The 25,923-nt window shown below is 38.8% G+C and overlaps 1 protein-coding gene across 1 annotated transcript in view; it reads right to left on the bottom strand.

The window, feature by feature from the left end:
• Positions 1–25,923, bottom strand: part of CARMIL1 (capping protein regulator and myosin 1 linker 1) — a 321,444-nt gene that overhangs the window by 100,375 nt on the left and 195,146 nt on the right. Inside the window, exons 12-19 of the mRNA XM_060023517.2 lie at positions 21,614–21,717; positions 19,140–19,217; positions 18,920–18,996; positions 15,824–15,928; positions 10,686–10,755; positions 2,141–2,222; positions 1,255–1,354; positions 1,100–1,154 (exon numbers count right to left, since the gene is read on the bottom strand). Of these exons, the coding sequence (XP_059879500.1) occupies positions 1,100–1,154; positions 1,255–1,354; positions 2,141–2,222; positions 10,686–10,755; positions 15,824–15,928; positions 18,920–18,996; positions 19,140–19,217; positions 21,614–21,717 (671 nt within the window). The remainder of the gene's footprint in view (positions 1–1,099; positions 1,155–1,254; positions 1,355–2,140; positions 2,223–10,685; positions 10,756–15,823; positions 15,929–18,919; positions 18,997–19,139; positions 19,218–21,613; positions 21,718–25,923) is intronic.

The following is a 25,923-nucleotide window of genomic DNA, read 5'->3' as shown; positions in this document are numbered from 1 at the left end:
AAATGATACTTTTTGCTTTTAAAGATTTTTTTTTTGATGTGGACCATTTTTAAAGTCTTTATTGAATATGTTACAATATTGCTTCTGTTTTATGTTTTGGTTTTTTGGCCGCGAGGCATGTGGGATCTTAGTTTCCCCACCAGGGATTGAACCTGCACCCCCTGCACTGGAAGGCAATGTCTTAACCACTGGACTGCCAGGGAAGTCCCGAAATGATACTTTTTTTAAATGTGACATATCTCACATGATTAATACAGGAAATCACTCTTATAACCTACAAAAGTACCTATCACCAAACATGAATAATATGAATCTTCATTATACAAATTGATTTGGATTTTAGGAACCATAAAAGCTCTTCGGTGGCTGAATAGGACTAAGATAGGAAAGGGACAAAATCTTAAAGAGCATCAGTAAAATATAAGATGTGATGCACCAGGTTTAAATGAAAGGAATTAATGGTAGAGCGCTTCTCACTTTGTCCATAAAATATCTTCCTTTATCCTAATGCATTTCTAAGGGCAGCCAAATAGGATACTATGTGAAATTAAATTTCTTTACCCTGAACCGAGTCTTAGCCAGGAACAACTAAAGGGAATTAAAATAGAAGAAGGATTATTAGAGCTCTAGACACAATTTAAGATGGGGGACAACTTTCTTAGTCTCTTGTAATTCTGCATAATTACTAGATGAAATTCAAATTAGCAACATGATGCTTCTCAGCATGATAGAAGGTTATAAAGCCAACGAGAGAGTAAAAATTCACACTTGCAGATTAGTGTCTTAGTTGAAGCTAGGAAGTAGTAAGGCTTACTAAAAGATGGGCTTAGGAGTCAATGTATACGTCTTTTCATCTATTAGTTACAATCTTCCTTTCATTAGTGATAAGCTGAATAAAGTGAAAGTAGGTAAATTTTAAGTACTCTCTAAAACTGTACTAAAGCATAAATATTTATTGCACTTAAAAACAATAACAATAGAAAATGTATACAGAGATAAAATTATCTGAAAGCATATCTGCATTAACCCAGCAGACATAATTCGTAAGAACAGCAACAAACGGCAGATTTTAGGCAAGAGTGTTAAAAGTAATACTCACTGATTCTTCATCTTGAATCATCTGTACTAAGTTGTCCAACACAGGTGTCAGATTTCTAAAGAGATTTTAAAGATGTGGACAGTGGAATCAAATCAAAAGCTTTCAGGAGGCTGGTTATTTTCATCATTGTCATATAAAAAATGCAAAACTCTTACTTGGATTTCATATTATTAAAATTTTTGCCTAACGCCAGGTGTTGTATGGATCTGTTTTTACTGAGCCACACTATTAGGGTAGATAGGTCAGATTCTAAACCTGGAAAGAATCAGAGTAAATGGAGAATCAACACACATGTGGATAAACAAATTCTCAGGTGCAGCACAATTAAACAAAGGTGCAAGGCAGTGGATGACTTTCTGTACTGTCCTGAGAGTCCTGAGTTGCTAATCCTTTTTCCCCCAACCCCCCACCAAAGGTACTCTGTGTCCTCTTATTTCACAGGGATAAACTCATTCTCCACAAAGACTTACCTAAACCTCTTATGCAATCAGTGGCTAAATAAAGTCAACAAGGAATGGGGAGGCATGACAGCAGAAAATTTCATCTCTCCCCATCCCTTTGTGAAAGAAGATTCTGACATACTGTTCACTGGGAGGTAACCGCAGTTAAAGTTGTCTATGCAAATTCATACTGCATTCTTGTCTGTGCAAGTTCATACGCACATGTTAATGTAACCAGTAGAAATAAAGCTAATGAAACAAGTTTCTGAATAAATAAACAAGACCTCAATTTTATTACCACTAAGCATGCAAAAGGTTGGACTCAGATCTTTATCAATGTATTGATGACAAGTTTTTTTTTGTTTGGTCTGAATTGTTTTACTGCATAGACTTTTCATTTTTGGCCATGGAAAAATCTTAGTAAGACTCTGGCACAGAATTATTCCATAAATAAACTCTGTTAAATTAAAAGGTCCTCTAGTCAAGAAGTGAAATAATTTTATTAAGGTGTCATCTAGATTGGGCTAGAAGATTATTTTCCCTTTACCAACTTGCTTCAAATAACATTTCTATGTCTTTTCTTCTCTGATTTCTGACTTACCATTATCGGAGATGTCTAGGCTGGTGATGTTGTGGATTTCGGCGATGCAGCCTTCTAATACCTGCGCACCTCCAGATCTCAGCTAGAGAAACACAAACCAAACAGGTAAAGTGATCACTGGAGGGGTAAAGCCAAAAAAATGAAAAATAGGAGATATAGTCTCAAACTTAGCACCAAAGAAAAAGTGAAAACTTATCAACTCCAAAAAAGCTATCATCAGTGTAAAAAGCTAATCACTAGTCATTATATGGTTTCCCATCTCACGTAAGTCTGAAAATCATTAGAAAAAGAATCAGAAGACAGAGGCCACTCCCCATCACCATTGCCAAGATGGTCTCCGCCAACACACAAGAATTTTCTTCATTTCTGACTTTTGGTAAGCTAACAAATCCCTTTTATACATTAGAAACTGCTACTATTTTATTTGATTATTACAGATTTCAAGGTATAACTCTCCACCATGTAGCAGCAAAACAACCAAAGGAGACAGTAAAGACCTATAAAACCCTTTTCATCTTTTCCCATAAAACCAAAAGCATATTTTACAGAGGTCAGAGTATTTTTGTTTTCCGTTCAGCAACTATCTGAGTTCCTACTATGTGTAAAACACTGTGCAGGATGCAGTTTCCCAAGCTGTGGCCCTTTGTTCAGTAAACTTACGATCTAATAAGGGAAAAGAAATTCATTTATTGGGAAGCTACCATATGCCAAGGAACATGGTAGTTTCTCTATTCACTTAAGAAAATTTAAATTTATGTAAAAATTCTACACCAAATTGATAATACTTTCTACTTGTTCAAGTTTTGATGTAAACATTTAAAGAATCCTTATTTCACTATTTTAGATGAAATATGTCTGCCGTACTCTGGACCAAACCCTGCCAATTTCCCTGGCTGCTTACATGTTAAGTAGAATTTTGCACAGATCTTTGGAATTGCTTTATTCAGGAGTATTTCAGCTGGAGTGTTTAAATTCAGTCCTCTCTACTTTTTCAGGTAACAGCAGGTCACGGTGAGGTGCCTGATGTGAACTCTGACGGGGAGTGTCACACAGAGGCAGACCTCCCCAGGAGGCTGGTCTACACGCTTCAGGGAAACCAAGGCCAACCAACTCCACAGCTGCAGGGCTACGAATCCAGTGTGTGGAGCTATGGCCATTTTTATTATATTTTTGCCAAAGTACTGGTTTATGATTGGCTGTAAATTTTAAAACAACAACCAGGTTCTTCACAAATAGATTTGAGAAACACTGTTCCAGGTCACAGTTCGTTAATATCTGAAGAAGTGAATGTTATATGTAGACTATGTCAACATTAAAGCAAGAAATAATTTAGGCAAACACTTCCAAGGAATATAATTTGATTTTCAGCGCGTGAAAAAAATTATGCTTTTGAGAAGACAAACATAAGTTTTTACAATTTCATTATTTGCTGTTAGTGATTTCTCTGTTGAGAAGTCAAATTTCTACAACAAAATCTCTACTTCTTATCATAATGTATAGTAAAAATAGTCCATTTGCAAAAACGGAAAATAAAGGTGAGATTTCAGTGCTCAATTCTGTTTATTTTACAAATACTCCTGACTGATACTTGTAGCATATACTAACATTTTCCAATACTAAAAAATGTCAACATACCCTAATTTATTGATTCAAAAAGTACTTACACAATGGCCAAGCTAAGGAAAGCCCAAGGAGAAAAAACAAAAAATGTTAAGTAAGCAGAATAAGAACAGAGAAGTAGACGTCTATCAACACACGATGTAAAAAGGCAGAAAAAACACTTCAACTAAAATAAACTCCCAAAACAAAAATCCAAAACTTAAATAAGAAAATAACTGACCTTCAGTCACAAGAACATTCGATTGAACTCACAGGTTATTAGATGCCTAAAATTCCCCCAAAGCTTAAGGCTTTCCCGAAACAGTAAAAGCTTTTCCATTACTGTAAATGAAAGTCCTTTTAAACAAATTTGCATAATTAGAGGCTGTGTCTGCATGTATGCATGTGAAACTGGTTTTAAATTACCCTCATTTGGATCCCACACACCAGCATTATTTAAAAAGAATGCAAGATCAAAGAGGAGTAAATGTGACTGAATCACTCAATACTTTTTGAAATGGTAAAAATAAAATCACATTTCTTTCAAGAGAGAAGTGTGGCCTCACTCAAGGAAGGTGGAATATTTCAGCTGTTACTCATAGTTCTAAGTGAATAGTTCTATCTAATACAAAAACACCCATCATGGGTACAGAAACAAGGAAACTATAATCTAGAGAACTTTTAATAATTCATTTTCCTTCCTCAAGAGCACTGGCCATTTAAAAAGAGGTGGCAAATATTACAGGTTTAAATATAAAATAACCTCCCTATTTATCACTTGTCCTCTATAGGGGTTCCATTTTTAATGAAAAAATAATTTCCATCCTGGGAAATTTTCTCACATGAAACTGTGAATACTGTAAGATTCTCCAAGAACAGAAAATGGTTTGATGTGATCCAGTTCAACATATCCTTGCTAGCAGGGTTTGATGCCAAAAGGTAATTTAGAACCCAAGAAAGATATATAATACAATCGACCCTTGAACACCTCTGGGGTGAGCGGAGTTGGGGGGGCCGACCCTCCACACAATCAGAAATCCAAGTATAACCTTACAGTTGGCCCTCAGTATCCATGGTTCCTTCCCCTCGTGCAGATTCAACCAACCACGATATACTACTGTAGGAGGTATTTAGTGAAAAGAAATCCACGTGTAAGTGGACCCATGCAGTTCAAACCTGTGTTGTTCACGGGTCAACTATATATATACTGTCATTTCCAAGAGAATGGAAATACTTGCATTTCCAAATAGTTGCATGCATTATATTGCTTATGTCCATCCTGTGGTGAAACATTTTCCATTTTGCATTCCACACCCAGCCTAACAGGAAAGTGATAGCAAGGGGTACAGCAATGATGATGCTCAACACACACACGCAAACCCGCCTTCTCACCTCAAGGTGAATGACTGAATGGCTGAATGACTATCAAATTGAGTGGAATTGTCTGAAAAGTTACTAGTGACTTGCTGCAATGTCCTACTTGTTACAAATTTTAATATCTGATGCTCTTTTTTCTACTCATCATCAAAGCACATTGCAACGACTATGGCATAATGTGCAGGTAAATTTCTCCTTAAAAGAACCAACTCCCACATCCAGACTGCACCAAATCCTCAGTATGGCTAGCCTTTACGTCTTCTCTGAAGTATCAGAGATTTTCCTCTCTCACCTGGAAGGAGATTAAGCTTGAAGAATTCAGTCCCAGCACTGACTTATTCTTCCCTTGAAGCACGACTATGAAGTAATAAGATTTTTAAACACAAGCCAGGATGCATACACCCATTGCCTCCTTTCAGGCAGAGGGGTACATGGGGAGAATGCATATGAATGTCAACATCACTATCACCATATATAAAGAGTTTTGAAACTCTTGTTTTTGAACTAACCTTGAGGACAAGGGAACATACACATTTCTCTGAACATCTGCACAGATGCTAAGTTCTTACGCTTTGAGAGTGAGTTGGGATCAGCCAGAGGCCATTCAGAGCCTGGCCGTAGAGGGTAACGCTGTTTTGTGTCCAAAACCAGGTGTGCCTATAAACTGATGAGACTAATTATTCTTGAGAGATTTAAAACAACTTTGAAGGTGATTTTTTTAAAAATAGTTTCATAAAGATAGTTACCCTAGGCTTGGTATTATGCCAAATACTATCTCAGCAAACTATTACAGTCGGCCCTCTGTGAAATTTCAGTCCTAGGTTGGTTGAATAAGCAGATGTAAAACCTGCAGATATGGGAGCCAACTGTATTTATTGTACTCCACTATATTACATGGGGGACTTGAGCATCTGTGCATTTTGATATCTGTGGGAGCTCCCCGAACCCATCCCCGGCGGATACTGAGGGATGACTGTATAATCCCCATTCCACAGGTGAAAAATAAGGGCTGGAAGAAGGGAACCTCTTGGATTCCAAAGTGCCCACCCTTTGTTTGCTATGATACTCTCTTTCCTTCCATGATTACTTGGAGTCATTTTCTTATTCTTCTCAAAGAAAACTTTTCTGATACTAAAAGACCAAGAAAATGAAATGATAACATAATTAATGTGAAACAGGTAAGTTTTTTCTCTAAGTAGAGAAGTTATCTGTAAATGAAAGGTTAATTTCAGTACTGACTAGCTGAGCCCTCACAGAGCAAAAGATTACAGCCCCAAATTTTGGACTGAAGTTTCTAAATATCCAGGATGTTTGTGTCGTAGGAAAGCAACTCCACAATTTATAAATATCTGCACGACACTTTTTTCTTTAATAGCATGAAGTGTGAATCTCTCTCATTCAAACTGATGAATGTGAAATGCCTCTTTCAGGGCAGTACTGAAGTATAACACACCAAGAAAGGTAAACGTGAAGAGTAAAGGAATCAGTAAATGGTAAGAACAAAATAATTTGCTTAAGGAAAGTTATTCTAAGTTTCCTGTCTAGACACTTTTAATTCCTGTTTCAAGGTTACAGTCTCTCTCCTCCAAATAAACTCAACCACGATTTTAGATGATGGTCGTTTACTTTCTATGACACCCATATAAACCTAATTTTAAAGTTAATCAGTGGAGAGCAGCTGTTTTATAATAAAATAAGTAATCTATTTATAAATATGAAAAAAATTTTCAACGTATTTCACATTTGTTCTCTGCTTCCATGGTTTGGGTAGACTAGTGTACTTAGAGGTACCTGTAGGGGGCACTGAACTCATACAGTGCCCACATCTGAAACTCCCCAGTATTATACAACAGACATTTGACCTTTTAGGGCTGTCAGTCCCTCACCTTGAGTAAGCCACCCCTGTAGAAATGACTTCCCGAGATGATTACGGCATCAGGGTGAAGCTCCTTTCCCCCCAACCCACCACAGGTGGGGGCATTTATCTGATCATCAGTTTCTTTTTATTCATCATTAAGTGATGAATTCTTCCATGGTTTTGACTGGCATGATAATAAGAGTAAAGAAGGCTGTGTCTACTGTGGCTAACTAGAGAATGAACAGAAAAAATTCACATATGCATAATCTTAAACTTCCAAGTTAGTGAACGCTTTTTTCCAAGAGCATTACATAAATTCTGAAGCAATGAATGATTTAAGGAGTAGGAGTTAATACTCTAAGTGCCAAGCATTCTAAACAGAAAACACTGTAACTTCTAGTACCTTTATAGGAAAGGGGTTTACTGTATCATGGAGATGAGCAAAGTGAAACCTAGTTAAACCTGGACATCTAGCTTTAAGAAGAAAAATGTCACAAGACACCTTAATTTACAAAAATAATTTTGTGTTTCATTAATTTTTATGAGCAGCAATACAATGTGTGACGTAATAAACGTGGTCACCAGTACTGTGTTCAAGCTGTAAGATGGTGGAACATGGCACTAAGGTAGTATGAAGGGGTCCCCACCTCAGCAGTATCATTTTATCATATAATTCACAAATGAATGGCCAAAATGAAGTTGGAATTATCATCACAATAATGGTCAGTCCTACCATCAGAATTTGATCTGGATTCCTACTTTATTAAGAAAAATTATAAAGGAAAAAGTCTACTAGCATTTGATGGATCCACACGAAACTGCCAGTAGTCTGCCATTTTTTTCTTCCATTTGTGTAAAATAGTTTTTTTAACATCTTTATTGGAGCATAATTGCTTTACAATGGTGTGTTAGTTTCTGCTTTATAACAAAGTGAATCAGCTATATGTATACATATATCCCCATATCTCCTCCCTCTTGCGTCTCCCTCCCACCCTCCCTATCCCACCCCTCTAGGTGGTCACAAAGCACCGAGCTCATCTCCCTGTGCTATGCGGCTACTTCCCACTAGCTATCTATTTTACAGCTGGTAGTGTATATATGTCCATGCCACTCTCTCATTTCGTCCCAGCTTACCCTTCCCCCTCCCCGTGTCCTCAAGTCCATTCTCTACGTCTGAATCTTTACTCCTGTCCTGCCCCTAGATTCTTCAGAACCTTTTTTTTTTTTAGATTCCATATATATGTGTTAGCATGTGGTATTTGTTTTTCTCTTTCTGACTTACTTCACTCTCTATGACAGACTCTAGGTCCACCCACCTCACTACAAATAACTCAATTTCGTTTATTTTTATGGCTGAGTAATATTCCATTGTATATGTCGATGGACACTTAGGTTGCTTCCATGTCCTGGCTATTGTAAATAGAGCTACACTGAACATTGTGGTACATGACTCTTTTTGAATTACGGGTTTCTCAGGGTATATGCCCAGTAGTGGGATTGCTGGGTCATATGGTAGTTCTATATTTAGTTTTTTAAGGAAACTCCAAACTGTTCTCCATAGTTGTCTGCCATTTTTGACCCACAGAAATGTCAGTTTTATATGGTTCACCAAATATAACTGTCTCTGAAAGTTATTCTGAATAGGATCACAAAGGAGTTTAAAAAAGAAGCCGTGTGACAGTCTAACACAGTGTTCTTTGGGCATATGGTACCTATCAACTTATTTGAGGAGAAAATGTCTAATTGTATGATATTCTAATAATTACTAGTATTAACAACAATCGGGAGAGCACACTTTGATTATGACTCTGCCATTAGTGAGCTGGATTATTTCAGCTTCTTTAGACCTCAGTTTCCTCATCAATAAGCATGAGAATCAGATGATCACTTATGTCCATTCCAGTTATGATTACAGAATTAAATGAATAATGTTATATTGGTAGCAATCGTGATGTTTAATCAGGACAGTAAAGCATATGGGTTATTGCTAATTCAGTATTTTGATCTAACAGCAATCAAGGTTATACCAACTTGCTTTTTTAATAGAATAACCCTTTCTATCCTCATTCGTCTTATGCCTTCCCTCATAAGGAATTTTTATTATTGGCATGCCCTTAATATTAAGTGCTGGTAAACAAATAATGAATTCATATTACCAGAGCTAGTTTCTGTTTTATGGTCTGCCTTTATAAATGAAAGAGCATTAATTTGTACATGAAAATTTCACAATGCCAGGTTAGGTTTTTAAGATTTTCCCTTCCCCCCACTCCCCCCAACAAACAAAAAGACTAGTAAATCACACACAGTTGGCGTTCACCCCAGCTCAAAATTAATAAAAAATCCTGCACTAACAATTTATATGGCTGATTTCAGACTTGTCAGTTTCTAGAATTTTCAGAGAGGTAAAGCATTAATCTTCAATATTTAGTGTTGGCTTACTGCTCTGCATTTTGTTAGTGGCTAAAGGAAACACAAAGCAAAGTAAGACACAAATACTGCCTTCCATAAAGCCACAGCCCAGCTGGGAAAGCATACAGGAGCCAATTTAATAATGGTGCAAGGCACTACACGTGGTTCAGTGTCCAAATGCATGTCACCGTCATTAAGTACTAGACAATTAGAAAAAAATAAGACCACAAAGTGCTGAAGCAGTCAGGGAAGAAACGTACAGACAGATAAGCAACAATAGGGAACAACCTTTATAGGTACCGGACGATCTAAGCATCACATTTCAAAGAAGAGCTCTTTTAAACCTCATAACAACCTACACGGAGAGGCACTAATGTCGTTTCCTTTTTGCAAATGCAGAAATTGAGATGTAACGCTATCAAGTAATTCACCCAGGATTGCATAGCTAGTCACGGCCAAACTCAGATCAAACAGTAGGAATCTGAAGCAGGTACAGAGGAGACAGCACCTGAACTAGATCCTCAAAGAGAGGGAGGCCTTGGGGAAAGAGAGGGACATGGCAGGAGTGTTCCAGAAAGAGAGAAGAGTGGGTATAAAGGCCCAAGAATAGGAATGAATAAACTCCCACCTCCAGCCCTGAGAAAAGGCACCACGTTTGACACGGTGGGTAAAGTCAGGCTCTAAAGAGCTGGATAGTTTGTACCCGGGTATTTTCTTACTAATCTCCACACAAACTAAAAGTTTCAAGATAGCGAAAAAGTTCAGGTACCCTCTAAAATGTAGAAGCTTTTAGTCTCAATTCTTCTGTGTGTACTTTGATAGAAACTGCTTGTAGTTCCTATAATTTTGAGAAGCATCTTAATTTTCCTGCTTTAAAATGAAGATATTAAAAAGCAAAATTAATGACAAAGATCTTCCCTTTCACACTCTCCAAATCCAAGTTAGGCTGTACACATCTTGGCCCCTGCAAGGAAGGCTGTATGGTACGATTTTCCTGATGGTAAAGCTAGTTTAAGGCTTGATATCTCCAAGTTTCATCATAAAATACTTAAGCAACTGGCAGGAAGAAGGGGAGAAAAAGAAAAGTCATTAAAAGCACATTTGACTGCTTTCTGAATGGTGTTCCGTGGCTGTTTGTAGATAAAACTGACAATATACAGAACATCAGAAACTTCCATAAAGTGTGTTATTCTGCTCCTTGTATACCGTCTGGAATCACAGTATCACACTGTTTCCAGGAAAAAGACAAAGCAATTTTCAGGCTATTATCTATTCTAGTGCATCATCTAAAGGTGTTCTTACCTCACAGTTGCTGAGATCAAGAGAAACTCTCTTCAAGTTATGATTACAAGCCAGGCCCAATAACAGCGCTCTGAGGGGAGGAAACACACACACTTTAGATAAAAATTCCACTTGTCGCTCTAAAAATGTGTAAGCACACTGAACAAAACCCAGAGAAAGAAGAAGGCCTTTTCTGAATCACAGGTCAAGCAGCAAGCAGCGTCTCACTTTTTAAAATGCCAACTGCATTTCCGCCCACCAAGAGTAGTGACAAAAATGACAGGGAAACACTCTTCTGTTTGACACAGAGCAGGTCCCTCATAAATGCGAAACCCGACAGGGTTGCTAATTCCTAAGGAAGTAAACCAACAGTGCTCCTAATTGCACACTGAAATTAAATTGTGTTCATCACAGATAAACTGCCCCCTGCATCTGCTTGAGAACACCTTTAATAATGTTTAGAATATTATCAGGCAATTGTTATTAGAAGAGCAAAGTAAAGCTAGTTTTCCCTAAGGGTTATGTTAATGGGGGAAGGCAGGCTCTAGAGTATTCCAGGATGTGAAATCATATCTAGATGAGTTTGTTAAAGGACTCGCAGAGGTGGGATGGGTAAGGGTGTACAGCATGGAAGACAAGGTACTAGTCTTGAGTTTGAGTGCAGGATCCTGCCTGTCTATCCAGCTACTAGCTGGGCACAGGATAAACACCATCACCACTCTGCAAAGGATTTTTCTTAACTGCTTATGGAAGAGACTGGACTCATCATATGGATCTCATAGGTAAGAGAATAAATTAACTCCACTTTTACAAGTCAGTCCTATAAAGTCCAACACCACCGAACAGGCTTGAAACAAAAATTTCATACAGGCACCCACATCCATTAATTACACCGAAAGGAAAAGAGACCCTCAACTAGGCCCTGTGAGGAGTACAAAGATGAGCAGGAGAGGGCTGCCAATCTCAAGCAAAGGAAACAAATATGTGTGCAAATAACCATAACGCAAGGCAGACAGTTGTAAATACTACAGAGTAGAACCAAGGCACCTGTCACCTGGGGGTGATTACCTGTTCTCTATGTTCCCAGGAAAGGCACCTCTACTAGCAGACTCCAAAAATACCCCAGGGGAAGGGGGAGGTGGGAAAGTAGGCAATTACTTCATGCCAAAGTCTCTGAGATTTTCCCCCATCCACTGATTCTCTGGTCTCATCCACTGAGAGCGAATCCCCGAGGTGGGCAGAGCGCAAGAACTTGGCTGTTCCCAGCTGCGCAAACAACCCCTGTGGGTAAGAAGGTCGAGGAGACTGCGTGTCTCTTTGTCTCTTCGTTCCTTTAATCCAGTTCACTGTCCTCTCTTCTAAAACACTATCCTATGAAAAAGGTTGGGCATGTCTCATCTGTGTGTGTGCCTCTGTTCAATTAATTATTCAAGTGTTTCTCTTTTCCTAAAAAGTGCCTTTTCGTCCTTTCTTTCTTGGGGGCAGTATTGAGCTACTGAAAGCTATTGGTACTAAGAACCAAAAGGCCTGTCCTCAGGTCCTGATTCTGTTACTGAGCATTGGGTAGCCTGAAGGACATCACTATTCCTCTCCGTGTCTCAGGTTCTCATCAGCAAAATGGGAGAGTCAGGACATTACCAAACAGGTCCCTACATTTCTAAGTTTTCAGTTTCTAGGACTTAGCCACATATTTTAACATTGTATTTGTATAATGCTTAGATGGAGGGAAAACTCCTACTTTTCTGACGAGTAGGTTAAGGACAAGGAAATAAATGGTGTCCTTTAAGATACTTAACTACAGAAGGCCAATGATTAAGAGGTAACGACTCATGAGACAAATATAAATAACCCACAGAAACTGTCCCTAGTAAAACAAAACAGAACAACTACAAGAAAGCATCACAGGCTCTGGGGGAACACTCCATCACAAGGTGTGTTGTTTATTTTAACCCAGAGTGAACTGCCTTCACATCGCCATCCTCTTGGTCCTCAATCATTAGCGCCAAACTGACTAACAGAAGAATTTTTTTGTTTGTTTGTTTCTGCTTTATAACAAAGTGAATCAGTTATACATATACATATGTTCCCATATCTCTTCCCTCTTGCGTCTCCCTCCCTCCCACCCTCCCTATCCCACCCCTCCAGGCGGTCACAAAGCACCGAGCTGATATCCCTGTGCTATGCAGCTGCTTCCCACTAGCTATCTACCTTACGTTTGGTAGTGTATATATGTCCATGCCTCTCTCTCGCTTTGTCACAGCTCACCCTTCCCCCTCCCCATATCCTCAAGTCCATTCTCTAGTAGGTCTAACAGAAGAATTTGTATATCATCTCCACGGCTCTGGCAGCGTCACCATGTTCTTAAAAAGTCCTGAAATACTTTAATGTGGACAGAAAAGAGCCTCCAAGGAAAAGCACAATTATGAAATAAGCAATTACATCAAGAGAAGTTGCATTTCTTTAGCTTTCTCTCTTATGGCTACTGATCTCCCTTTAAGAAATGAGCGCCTCCCTCTGCCCCTCTTGGTACTTGGGGATACAATATGGGTTTAGGAACAGGATTGAGCCAGTGTCCGCTGGCTGACAGCAGTGGACTCTGCAATGTACCTCCCAGAGGCCCCTCAGCTGTCGGTCCTCTTTGGGGGCTGCCTCAGCCCAAGACAAGTGCCTCGCCCAAGGTCACATCTGCTTCTGGGGCAGCCTGTATCCAAGGACTGATCAACACAGGGGTATGCAGGCCCAGCCTCGTCGCCCAGCTCAGGGACATTCTAGCAACAAAGCTCCCATCGGGTTGGCTGAGGTCTTCACTGTGATAGTCCCAGTTCAACTTGCCCTCTGTCCCATCCTGCTTTCTTCCTGCTCCCCCTCCACAGGTGGGATTGCAAGAGCACTTCCTAATAAACATCCTACATGCTAATCTGCATCTCTAACTTGGCTTCCCAGAAAACCCAACCTGCGATGGCAGTGAGTTTTCACAAATTACTTAGCTTCTCTGAGCTTCCATTTCCTCAGCTGTAAAATAGGGATAATGATACCTTCCCACGGCTGTTGTCAACACTGCAGGTGACAGTGTGTGGGTAAGCACCCAGTTGTGTGTCTAACTTAGGGCAGTGCTTGGCAAGTTCCTTTCCATCCTCACCCCCTCACAGGCAAACCCAAGCACCTCAGTTTTGTTATATCTTTTCAAATTATAGTATCACATTAAATGTACATCCAGAATTTTGTTTACAGAATCTTTGGCCATGAAGACTTTTTCCTCATATTAAAATTCTTACTGAGTAAAACACAGACCTGAAGAGACTACGGGCATACCTCATCGTATTACATTTCACAGATACTGCGTTGCATGTTTTTACAACTTGAAGGTTTACGGCAGTTCGCATGAAGCAAGTCTATTGGTGCCACTTTTTCAACAGCATTTGCTCACTTCATGTCTCTGTGTCACATTTTGGTAATTCTCACAATATTTCAAACCCTCCACCAGCAAAAAGATTACGACTCGCTGATGGCGAGTGCTAATCATCAGTGCTAATCATCATGGTTAGCACTGTTTAGCAATAAAGTGTTTTTTACTTAAGATATGTACATTTTTTTGGACATAATGCTATTGCACACTTAATAAACTACACTATAGTGTAAACATAACTTTTAAATGCACTGGGAAACCCCCAAATTTGTGTGACTCGCTTTATTGCAATATTCACTTTATTGCAGTTGATCTGGAACCATACCCGCAACATCTCCGAGGTCTGCCAGTACTGATTTATTATTAAACATCAACATAAATAACAACAGGTCACAAGATTTAACACTGACCTATAATAAAGTACAGTAAATCCAGGGTTGTTGTGGTGAGGATTATTCTATAAAATCAATTGTACTAATCAATGAAGAACTACTCTATCTTTTACAGGAACCAGCAACTTTGAATTAGCATACCATGTACCTATCACTAAAACTACTTTGAATATGCTAATCTCCCGCTGATATGATGGGATAAAAGCAAGTCTGGTTTTGCTTTCTACTCAGTGCTTTCCTGGCATCTAGTCTGTTGTAAATGCTCAATAAATATCAGTTGAATGAATATGGTTAAATTATAATGGATCCCCTTTAGAATATTGATGCTGATAGCTTTGTTAACATCCATACAGCCTAATCATGTTTTTACAATTTGCAGCTATTATATTTAGAGATCTCTATTACAAAGATTCAATCTTCCTCTTTTTTTTTAAAAACAGGCCGCCATAGCATCAGGATTTTTTTTTGCACAGGTGGATCAACTGTTCTTAAAGGCCTCCATTGTTTTAGTCATATGGTACTTTGTGGAAAACTAATCAAGAATCTCACACCTCTCAAAAAGCAAAGAAAAGGCAATTTACAAATTAGGTGATTAATTTTCTAGTAGAACGAATAGCAGACATTGATTTTAACATTTCATACAAATTGCAAGGGAACAAATTGAATGCTGATTTACATGTCAGCTGAGGAAAGGAGAAATCTGCATACATTTGAACACACCTGACAACGTAGATATTCAAAACTACTTGAAAATGTTCTTTTGACTCAGAGAGAATTAGATTCTATAGTCCTTTTGATTATTTCTGGCAATGGTGAAAAGAAATTCAAGGATAACAAATTATTCTAAAAAGTTCAACTTTACCATGACACCTACACTAAGGATATTAACCCATAAGTTGCCTGCCAAGTAAAAATACCAAACAAATAGATACCTAGGTAATTCAGAAAACAAAGCACCTAAAAATTGTTTCTGCTGCACACATGTGTATAGCCTTTGATTATTACTGTTAGTAGAAATATTGAGAATAGATTTTAAAATGCACACAAGAATATACCTAAAATGGACTGAACAGAGGTCAAAAGAAAGGTGATGGTACCCAGAAACACAACTTTTATAGATCAGTGACTACTGCCAAGGTCACAAACCAAAGGAAGATTTTTTTTTCATAGAAGATGCAATAATATCAACAGCATACAATGTACTCAGAAAGAATTTGACTTCCTTTGTGACCCAAAGTAAAAAGGCATTTTTATCTGCCTTGTCTGTCTTAGGATTGTATGTCTTTTTCCCTTCCCTCAAGCACATTCCTAATAACAAATTGAACTTTAAAACGCTCTGGAAAAAATGAATCAACACTCACTTTAAGGGCTCAGGAGACAGTTTTGTGCCTGAAAGGTTGATTTGCATCAGAGCCAGAGAACTACTAAAAAACTGCTTGAAAGATGGGGGTGCTTCTTTTCCTTTCCTGAAAAACAAAACATGAGAGTCTTACATGCAGTTAAACTTCCATCTCTGCACCCCACTTCCAAACTGGCACAATTATTCATCAGTAAATTCAAACCCTGTGAAATAATCCATGAACTGGCTGTGTTTCAGTAGAAATTTAAAGGTAAAAAGAAACAAAATGTCTGAAAGTTAAATAAATTAATTCAGTGTACTTTCGAAAATTATGTAGGAGAGGTTAAGAAATGTCATTAAGTCTTTAAAACATTTTATTCCTATTCTTTGTAGCCAAAGAACTCATTGTGTTCCCCCCCCCCCCAGTTCTTCAGGAAACTCCATATTTGAATTTTTAAGAAATAAGTCAAAGAAGATACATATTTCTCACCAACTTAAAGAGCCTTCCCACTGGGTGGCATCAGATTGTTAAGGATCACTACCTGTGTTTGGCTATGTTTTCAGATGCAGCAGGTCTCAGACGCAACGGGATTGTGACCAGATGTCAAGTCTGATTGGCAAGAAGCCTGCATGACAAATATCCTACTCGGCTCTTATATCCATATCACAGATCTAATTATTTCAGGCCAAATATTAGAATAAAGACAAAACTCCAAAAAGAAATGCTTATAAGCTCCAAATACGTCCCCTTGCTATTCCAGTGGGAAGTATATGAATCAAATCATACAACTCAATAAGAAGACAGAGTCAACACTATGAGGATTTAAGAAAAGATTCCAGAGTCAAAATTGGAATACAAATGCTTTGTTTGTTTTGTTCTATCTGATAGAATTGTTGGAAGGTCTGAGTAAGTACAGCACTTAGCCTGATGCACTGTAAACGCTTATTCAATGAGAGTTATTCATATTCTGTGGAGGGAATCATAGACTCTCAGGGCAGAGGCCGTCCTAGGGGTCGAATTCAACCACAGAACATTCAACAATATTTTACGTACAGAGGTCTAGGAAACCTGTCAATATTTGAAAAAGGTTTTAAAACAGGACAATTTCAGGCTGAGAAGAAATACCTAAGCAACCAGAATATCTATTTAAGAGGATGAAAAATACACTTAAGAGGAAAGAGAATTCTGGTAGAATACATATTAGACGTTTCAAAACAACTCTGGTCCCCGACAGACGCTTGTATATCGTGTTCATTTTCTTTTTTTTTAATTGAATAATTGAAGTAAAGGTGAATTACAATGTTGTGTTAATTACTGTTGTATAGCGAAGTGACTCAGTTATACATATATATACATTCTTTTTCTGATGAGCAGACTTTGGCAGACTTCAGAAATGGGGTCTTGGTAACATGAATAAATTGAGCGTGGCTAGCAGCCAAAATCTCAGGAAAAACAAAAAAATTAACCTGCCTCGTATTCCCTGAAGTACAATGGGATGTGAGTGGAAGTGATGTGTGTGATTTCCAGAGACAAGTTTTACCATGATCCTTTCTCCTCTACTATGTGACTGTCAACGTACTAGAAAGAGGCTGCTCTGCCTCCCAGAGTGATGTGGCTAACGCATAAGGCACATGTCGCAAAATTGCTGTTGCTGAAAGCTGTGGAGAGGGTGGTGGGTTGGGGGGATCATTTGTTACTGGAACAATCTGACCTATCCTGACTGCTACACTTATGAAACTATCTGTGAACCAAAGTATGAATAGCCTGGCTAACAATCCACAACTCAGTGTAAATGCAGCAATTTCTACGTAATTACTAAGGGCTTTCTATGGTTATATCTAGGTAAGGTAGTGGGTACTAAACAGTTTAATCACAGCCTCTCATTTGGAAGACAAGGAAATTTGTTAGCACAATTCCAGCTCTATAAGCTTAAAAGCTCTATTTAGGACCAGTCATTACAGAATTCACAATAGTATGAATTCAAAAGAGCTGATTAGATGAAAATCCTTATCCCCTACGATATCATTTCTAACCCAGTTCCTCAGTCTATTATAGCTCCACCAAAGCATGGCTTCATAAGCTGACTTCAAATACATGAGTGGTCTGGGTGGTCAAGTTAATACCCTCTAAGGCCTTTGAAATAAAGTATCTTAGAAAACTCTCAACTTCTCCCACCATTTTATCTCGTACATTTTACTCTCTCTGATCTTATCCTATTGAGGTATACGCGGCATATTTTTGCTATCATAGACATTTACATACTGTAGAAGTAATGGACCAAGAATACTTTAAAATATAGAATAACTCACTATGAGGCATAATTGTAGAATAAAGCATGCTGGATTGTGAATTTTCCAAACAAGTGACTGTTATCCCTTTGAATATGTAAAGTTTTCAAAAAGTTAACCAATAAAAAAGGAGGTATTTCTAATATTAAGCAATTCTCCATGTTATTAAAGAGCATATAATGACTAAAATATTGTTTACGACTTGTGGTAATAATTACAAATGGTAAGTGTTGAACTGTATTAATACACTAGATGGTTCCAGAATTCCACAGTTACATAACCCATGTGCTTTTCATAATTCTTCTGCATTCTGCCATTCTAAGTTGCTGCTGTGTGTGAATACTTTTGCTTCTAATCTACTGCCTGATTTTGCAAACAATTCTAAGTCGGGAAGGTAGAAGTGAGGTACTTAGGCGGGCCCTCCACTTCTACAAATCAGAGTGCATGAGCTCTGGGGTGACGATTCTCTTAATCTCCCAGACACAGTTGATACTTCATTCAAAGTGCATTATTGAGAAACACCCATAGAAGTTTCTAAAAGGGTCTTTACCATATTAAGAGAGAATGCCTGTCCACATATGAGAAATAGTACATTATTACATCGTTCATATAGGCAGTCTGGAGTTATTGATAATAACATTGTCCTGCAGGGAAAAAAGATATAACAAAAACTTGAACTTTCAAGGTCTAATATTCATAGATAATGATTTAGGACCATCCCCATTCATGCACAACATTCACCCTTTATCACTCTGTTTTCATCTCACTACAACTTTCTCTGAGAGAAAGACACTCCAAGATGAGAATGATAGCAGGAATAAATCCATACCGGTGAGAAAAGACAGTTCTGGAGAGATTGAGCACAGCTAAATACTGAAGGCAGCCACGGAGAAGAGCTCCACAGACCTGGGAAAGAAACAAGGCTCTCTTATTTTCAAATATTTCTAGGACTCGGAGAATATTTTATTGGGAAGAAAGCCCACTGTTTCCCATCTAAATATGGGACCCCCGTATTTGAGACCCCCCCGAGCAATATAAAAAAATATTACCATGTCCAGGGAACATTCTGTATTGGACAAATCCAGATGAGCAATGGCATTTGGCTGGGCCAAAAAACTGTACATGGACTTGAATAAAAAGCAAAAACCAAATATGTTAGGATCCAGAAACACACATGCACACACTCACGCGTGCACACACGATGTTAAGTTAATATTTTAAAAACAAGTTGCCCAAATCCACTGAGGATCATCCTCTGCTCTTCCCAAGAGAATGGCAGAATTTCCTGTCATTCCATTACCTTCCCTGAGAGCAAAATCCCAAAGAATATTTTAAAGTATGTTTAAGTTTTAAAAAGGCCAAATGGAGTCCTGGCTACCAAACCCCCTTTTTGTTACACATGGCTCAGTTTTCCTGATTAGCTCCATTTTTATTACACAATTTGGAACAGTGCTAATTAATTTTAACTGCTGAGATTGAAATACCACCTGAATTGCAGCCACCCTATCAAAATGCTAATCACTTTTGAAAGTGTTTAAGGAGCCACTAGTTTGAATTTGAACCACAAGGATGGTGGTCTCGGGCTACACTCTCTTCAGTTCAAGAAAATAATTTTTCTATCCTTAGTTACTTCCAAAATCTAACAAGAAAGGGCCTGACAGCACTATTAGGCTTTTTATTTTTTTTCTTAATCTCACTTATAACTTAGACCCTCCGGTTTCTAGAGTGTCACAATGCCTAGACTATACCCTCATCCCCATGCAAGGCTATCCAAACAATAAAATGAACTGTTATTCTCTAATAGCCCTGTGTGAGCAGGTGGCGCCAGTATCCACCAATAGCCACCAAATCCCAGCTCCTGCCACCAGGCAAACAGCTGAATTCTGCTTTGCTTCACTGGATGCCACGAGATACTTGCAAAAACAAACAAGCTTACATTGAGAGGTCCTAGTGCTTGGCAAAGACTCGTAAGTGTAGCAGCTTAGCTATAGATGCTTGAGAAAACTCTTGACCAAGGAATTCAGAATAGCAAAAGACTGGCCTGTAAATGTTTTAGAATAACCAGACATACAATGTACTGTATTATGAAAAGTTCTGATTCAGAAAACTAATCTTGTTCTGACTTAATGAAGATCTGATTCTGTCTTTGCCTGGCCCTGTGAGTTTACTCCTGGCCACCAGCTGGGGAAGCTCTAGTCACACTCAAGTGGTGACAAGACCCAACTTGGCCAACACTTCTCCAGCAGTCCCTGCTAGGCTGCTCTCCTGGAAAGCACAGGGCCAGGTAAGCCCCTCCCTGCACCTGCTGAATGGCTCTCAGAACCTCAGCCTGTCGGGGCTAGAAGCCCACCGTCACTCGGCTTCATCATTCCACTTGCCCTTCCCCAGAGGCGAGCTGGGACAGGACTCCTGGCTGGCTACTTTGCTGTCTTGGGTGACTATCAATGCTCCTATGTTAGCACCCTTCTTGTTTAATCTTCAGGCTCTTCTTTTACCTTTCTCTCTATCCTGCTAGTTTGTCACTGTAACGTTTTGGTGGTTTCACATCGGACTCCTTGTTTCATCTTGGGAGGGAGCAGATTTATGAATCATCAGTGAAAGTGACAACTACAATTGGACAACACACTGAAAAAGTCACGGCACACCAGGAAGCAAGTACTAATATTATGTAAATGAGTTCAAGTGTAAGGGAGAGGAAAATAACTACAAAGGGGGCTGTGGCAACATTCCCTGTCTTACAGGGAAAGGAAAACAGAAGAGAAATGAGAATACATGTCACAGTGTTTTTCACTCCCATAAAGCAATGGAATGTAAATTAAGGTCCTTTGAAGAGGTCCATGTGCTGTGGGTCCCACCCCATTGGTAAGGGAGCATTTCTTCTAAATTCTATCCTGTGACTAGAGGGGACTATTCACCCCATCTGGCAATGAGATCATACCTAATTCACTGTATCAATAAGATCTGCCAAACATTTATATTACTGATTCAGCTGTATGAAAAATCTTGTTATAGTTGAGGGGAAACTTTTTGCCTTCACACTCAAACTTTCAAGAGTGGCCCCAGCTGACTCCTAACCCTCCCCCTCTCTACTGTAATCATGGAATATGGGACTGAAGTTCATCCCAATATCCCCTTTCCATCACAAACCATGCTTTTAAAAAGCCACCAGTCTTCTTAACAATATTATTTAATGATGAAATGATTCATTTTACGTTTCCAATCTTTCTTATCAGGCAATTTTAACAGGTGCAATAATGTTTTGAAGTGGAGAAAAAAATTCCTTCAGAAAAAGTATTTCCAGAAAGAATTTAAACTTCAACAATCTTAAGTGAGGGGGGATAAAATCTCTACACTTAGTAAAGGAAGGCTCTGGAACATTTCTCTAAAACTCTTCATAAGCTCATGACTAAATGATTTGAAGGTGTCATGATAAAGGGAGATGTGGGGAAATACGTTTCGAAATTATTCCAGGGTTAGTAAGTACAGCTTCTTTGAAGATGGCAGTAAGGAAAAGAAAACCTACCGAGAGGTCATCTCCGCGAAGGATGTTCCCTGAGAGGTCCAGATGGTTAAGAGTGGTGGCGGTCAACAGGTTGGCACTGAGTGACTGAGAAAGGCTATTCACCCCTGCAACATTGATGAGATCCAGGCTCAGTTTCCACTCCAGGAACCAAAATGAGGTTTGTGAGTTTCTTTAAATGGTCTAGCAGCCCCACCAACTTGCAGGACTGAGGTTAACCATAAGCCCTGTCCCCAAAAGGCAGCTCTAGGATGGTCTTTTGACAGGAAGAACAGGTTAGTCACAGACACGACCAACTCACCGAGTAGGAGAAAGAAACAGAATCAACTTCATTTTGCTCTGCTTCTAATGATGTGGAGGGAAAGGATTTTACTTTGAAGTCTTAAAATGACGCAAGCAGTCTAACTGAGCATTTTCGTCCTTCTCTTAATCCTGCCAGGTGATTCTTGCCTTGATGTACAGTATTGAAAGCATGCAGATGCAAATTCAGATACTTTAGGCTATTGAAAGTACTTGGAAGTTAATACAGGAATGTACTGCTCTACTTAACATATTATATACTCAAGGCAAAATTTAGATTGAAATGGACTTTACAAAGAGCTAATGACATGTACACCATGGAAGAAGCAATCAAAAGGAAAAACTGATAATGAACACTCTACACACTATTTATATACATAACATAAATGGTTCAAGTCAACTGAAATAAACTGATAATACCACCTCAAAAAACAAAGAATGAACACAGGAGGAGGGTAAGATTATTCTGTGCAGAGAGAGGTATGGTCTACTATCTGTGGGTAACAGGAATTGAAACAGGCCTGTTAGTCAGGAACTTGTGGTGGGTAGATTTTCATCAGGTCACTTCAAAATGGGAGCCCAGAAGAGGCTGGTCCCTCCCTGGGATTCAAAGAGGTCAATACGCACAATTATCACTGATGATTATTCTTCAGATAACTGGGATATGGATACTGCAAAGCTCTTCATGTTTCTACTGAAAGTCCATGGTTCTAAATCGTGTATTTTGGAAATACGGCTATTTCTAAGGTGGGTATACTTTCATAAATCGTTCTGTTTTTCTTGTTTTTCAGTAAAATTCTTCGTGAAAATCCCAGCCTATCTTAACCACCCGAAAGGGAAACAGGGAACGGGGTTTTTGCCTGCACATGGACAGAGCCTTTCATCAGGATAAGGGGCGAGGGTCAGGCCAGAACTGGTCACGGCTGCAGGACCCAAGGAGGCACTCCAAGAAAAAAAAAAAGCTGAGGGTTACAAGTACTCTGCTCCACGTTTAGAATGTTTGGTGCATGGCACTCATGGAGGGGTTACTACCTCATCCTTCAGCTTTGGAGAGTTACAGAGAACCAACTCCAGTGTGTGTCCAATAAAGGCTACTGAGCCATTTCTTGATGGTGAGTGTCCATTTGGGTTTGTAGAGAGAAGACTCAGAGGCAGAGAGGGGAAAATGTTTTACTTAAGTACATGGAAGAATTTCTTGGCCATCAACTCAACATGTATTAAGCGCTCATAACGTGTTTATCAAATGCTGGGGATTCGGGAGATATGTGTAAATAAGACCCATTCTTTGCCCTCAAAAAGTTCAAAGACCACCACGAAAGAAGCTAAATAAATTCCAGGATGAAAAGCCAGTGCTACACGAGTATTTATTCAATACAACAAATCTTTATTTAAGGCCTACTGTATACCAAGGCGTGGGCTTCTGAGACCCAGGGGATACCTTTTTACCCTCTCAAAGCCAGTCCAGTGGGAGACCCAGACAGTTGAATAATCATAATCTAGCGACGTCAATACTATCAAAGAGGTAAGAGACAAGAGCTTTGCAGTGAAGGAGGCAGAGATTTGATGAATTGTGTTAGATAAAAGGAACTCGCAATGGCCCACAGAAAAGGTTAATTTCTGGAGGAAACTTCTAGGATTGTTTAAATGACCAACTCCCTTCAGTTTGTCCTGTTATTGGTAGTATCAATGCATTCTGAAATGGAATAATCGAGTCCAAAACCTGTGGAAAATATCAGACTCTCATCAAGAAAATCATTTTTAAAATTATGTCCCTAGTGGGGTATAACAAAACTCAATAAATAAATTCCGAAATTAGAAGGTGAAATTAGCCTTGACAGCAAAACGCTCCTTGCCAAGCGTGGGCGCTTGGCAGTTGGCCAACATTTGAATAGAACTGGGAGAGAATCATGTTATCATGATCAGCTTCAAGCTACTGAAACAGAATGAAGGATTTCCTCCCCCACCTCTGGAGCCTACATCCACGTGAGGCCTGTGTTAATAACACACTAATAGCAGGAAATCACAAAAATGTAGGATGGAAAAAATCAGGGCTCTTCCAACCCAAACTAGGCACAGATTTTCATGCTATTGTCGATTCTGGTTGTCTAGTGATTTTGACCATTCTTCATATTTATTATTGGAGTGTTTACAGCTGGAGAAAGGTGGTACCAGATGGCTCTGCATTGACATAATCTGGCAACCAGCAGGACATTTACTAGAAATCCAGAAAACTATCACTTAGCTAACATCTGAGGAAGAGAAAGGATATTTGGAGACAGTGTGGATGTCATGGGCAGATTAAAAAAAAAAAATCTGTCTTGAATTATGAGCCATGAATATAAATGTTTTCGTGGAACAAAAATACAAATGTGAGTCAAATTCAGCAAAAGCTTAAAACTGCCATTTAATCTGAGTTATTCTGAACCTGCAAAACCTTTCAGATCCTTTGTGACAGTCTGCAAGAATACTGAAAACCTTTAAGAAATCAATTTTTTAAAAAAACAACATTTCAAGATATACATCTTAGGAAGGGCAACTTAAAATTCTTTGGGTCACGTTATAAAACAATATTAATTCTCAAACACATTTTATTGCAGAGAAGAGATAAAGGTGTTGATCTTTATTTGTGAAGGGTATAGGGCATGGGGAGCTGTCCTGATTCACAAGGAAGTTGAGGAACCCAGCTCTGCCTAGGGACTCTGCCCACTCTCATCACACTGGAAGGGACAGGGCATCAGTGAGTGGGTGGCACTCAGGTGCCTCAGAAGCCAAACCTGCCCTCAGAAGGATCAATGATCACAGCAACCCTCTATCTGTCTTATAGTAATTAACAAATAAGTTAAATAAATATAATCAAGTTTAAAAACAAAAAAACCTCTACCTAAAAAAAGAGTTAGACTTATGAAGCACATAATAAATGATTAACATTTTAATGTGTGGAGAATTCAAATGAATAAAGAAAAAAATTGACACTCTAAACAGAACAGTAACAGAGGAGGGGGGACTAGCAATTTCCTCCAAAAGAAATACAAGTGACTAAGGAACAAGGCAGGAAAAGCTACTTAAGCAATAACTGAAGAAACTAAAATTAAAATATCAGAATACTTTTGTTCATATGCTTGATAAACAATTAAAAAAGAGAACAATATCTACTGACAGTGAGAGTGTAAAGAGGGTTATATGAAATACTTGGAGGACAACTCAACAATAAATATCAGAAAAAGCTTTTAAAAATGTTTGCAAACTCTTGGGCTTCCCCGGTGGTGCAGTGGTTGAGAGTCCGCCTGCCAATACAGGGGACACGGGTTCGTGCCCCGATCCGGGAAGATCCCACATGCCGCGGAGCGGCTGGGCCCGTGAGCCATGGCCGCTGAGCCTGCGCGTCCGGAGCCTGTGCTCCTCAACGGGAGAGGCCACAACAGTGAGAGGCCCGCATACAGCAAAACAAACAAACAAACAAAAATGTTTGCAAACTCTGATCTAGCAATTCTACTTACAGGAATTTATCCTAAAGAAGAAATTAACACATGACCATTAACTGGATATAGAAGTCATTTTAGTGTTCTTTGCACTACTGAAGAATTTTAAATGATCTAAATGTACAACAGATCATTTAAATAAATTAGGGAACATTTTGCATACGCTGAACTATGGCATAGTCTTTGAAAGTGGACCAAGTATTTACTGACATAAATGATCACAATTTACTACAGGGGGCAGGGGAGGAAGCTTATGCGATAGTAAGCACAGTATAATCGCATATATGCATGTAAGTGTTTTTTGTAGGTATGTATATAAATAAACTATGTACAGGCAGAAAACAGTGTGGAAGGATGGGTACCAAGTTGTCAACAGTGACAGTCTTGTAATGGCTTGGTACTGGCATTACAAGTAATTTTTGCTTTCTTGTTTATACTTTTCAGTATCTTCTAAATCTTTACCATAAATATGCAATGCATCGATAATCATCAGAAAAAAAAGGTTTTTATGAAACTAATTTGCTGAGGTAGAAG

Source organism: Delphinus delphis, chromosome 10 (assembly GCF_949987515.2).
Source record: "Delphinus delphis chromosome 10, mDelDel1.2, whole genome shotgun sequence".
Classification (NCBI taxonomy): Eukaryota; Metazoa; Chordata; class Mammalia; order Artiodactyla; family Delphinidae; genus Delphinus; species Delphinus delphis.
This window is presented reverse-complemented; position numbering and strand designations above follow the sequence as displayed.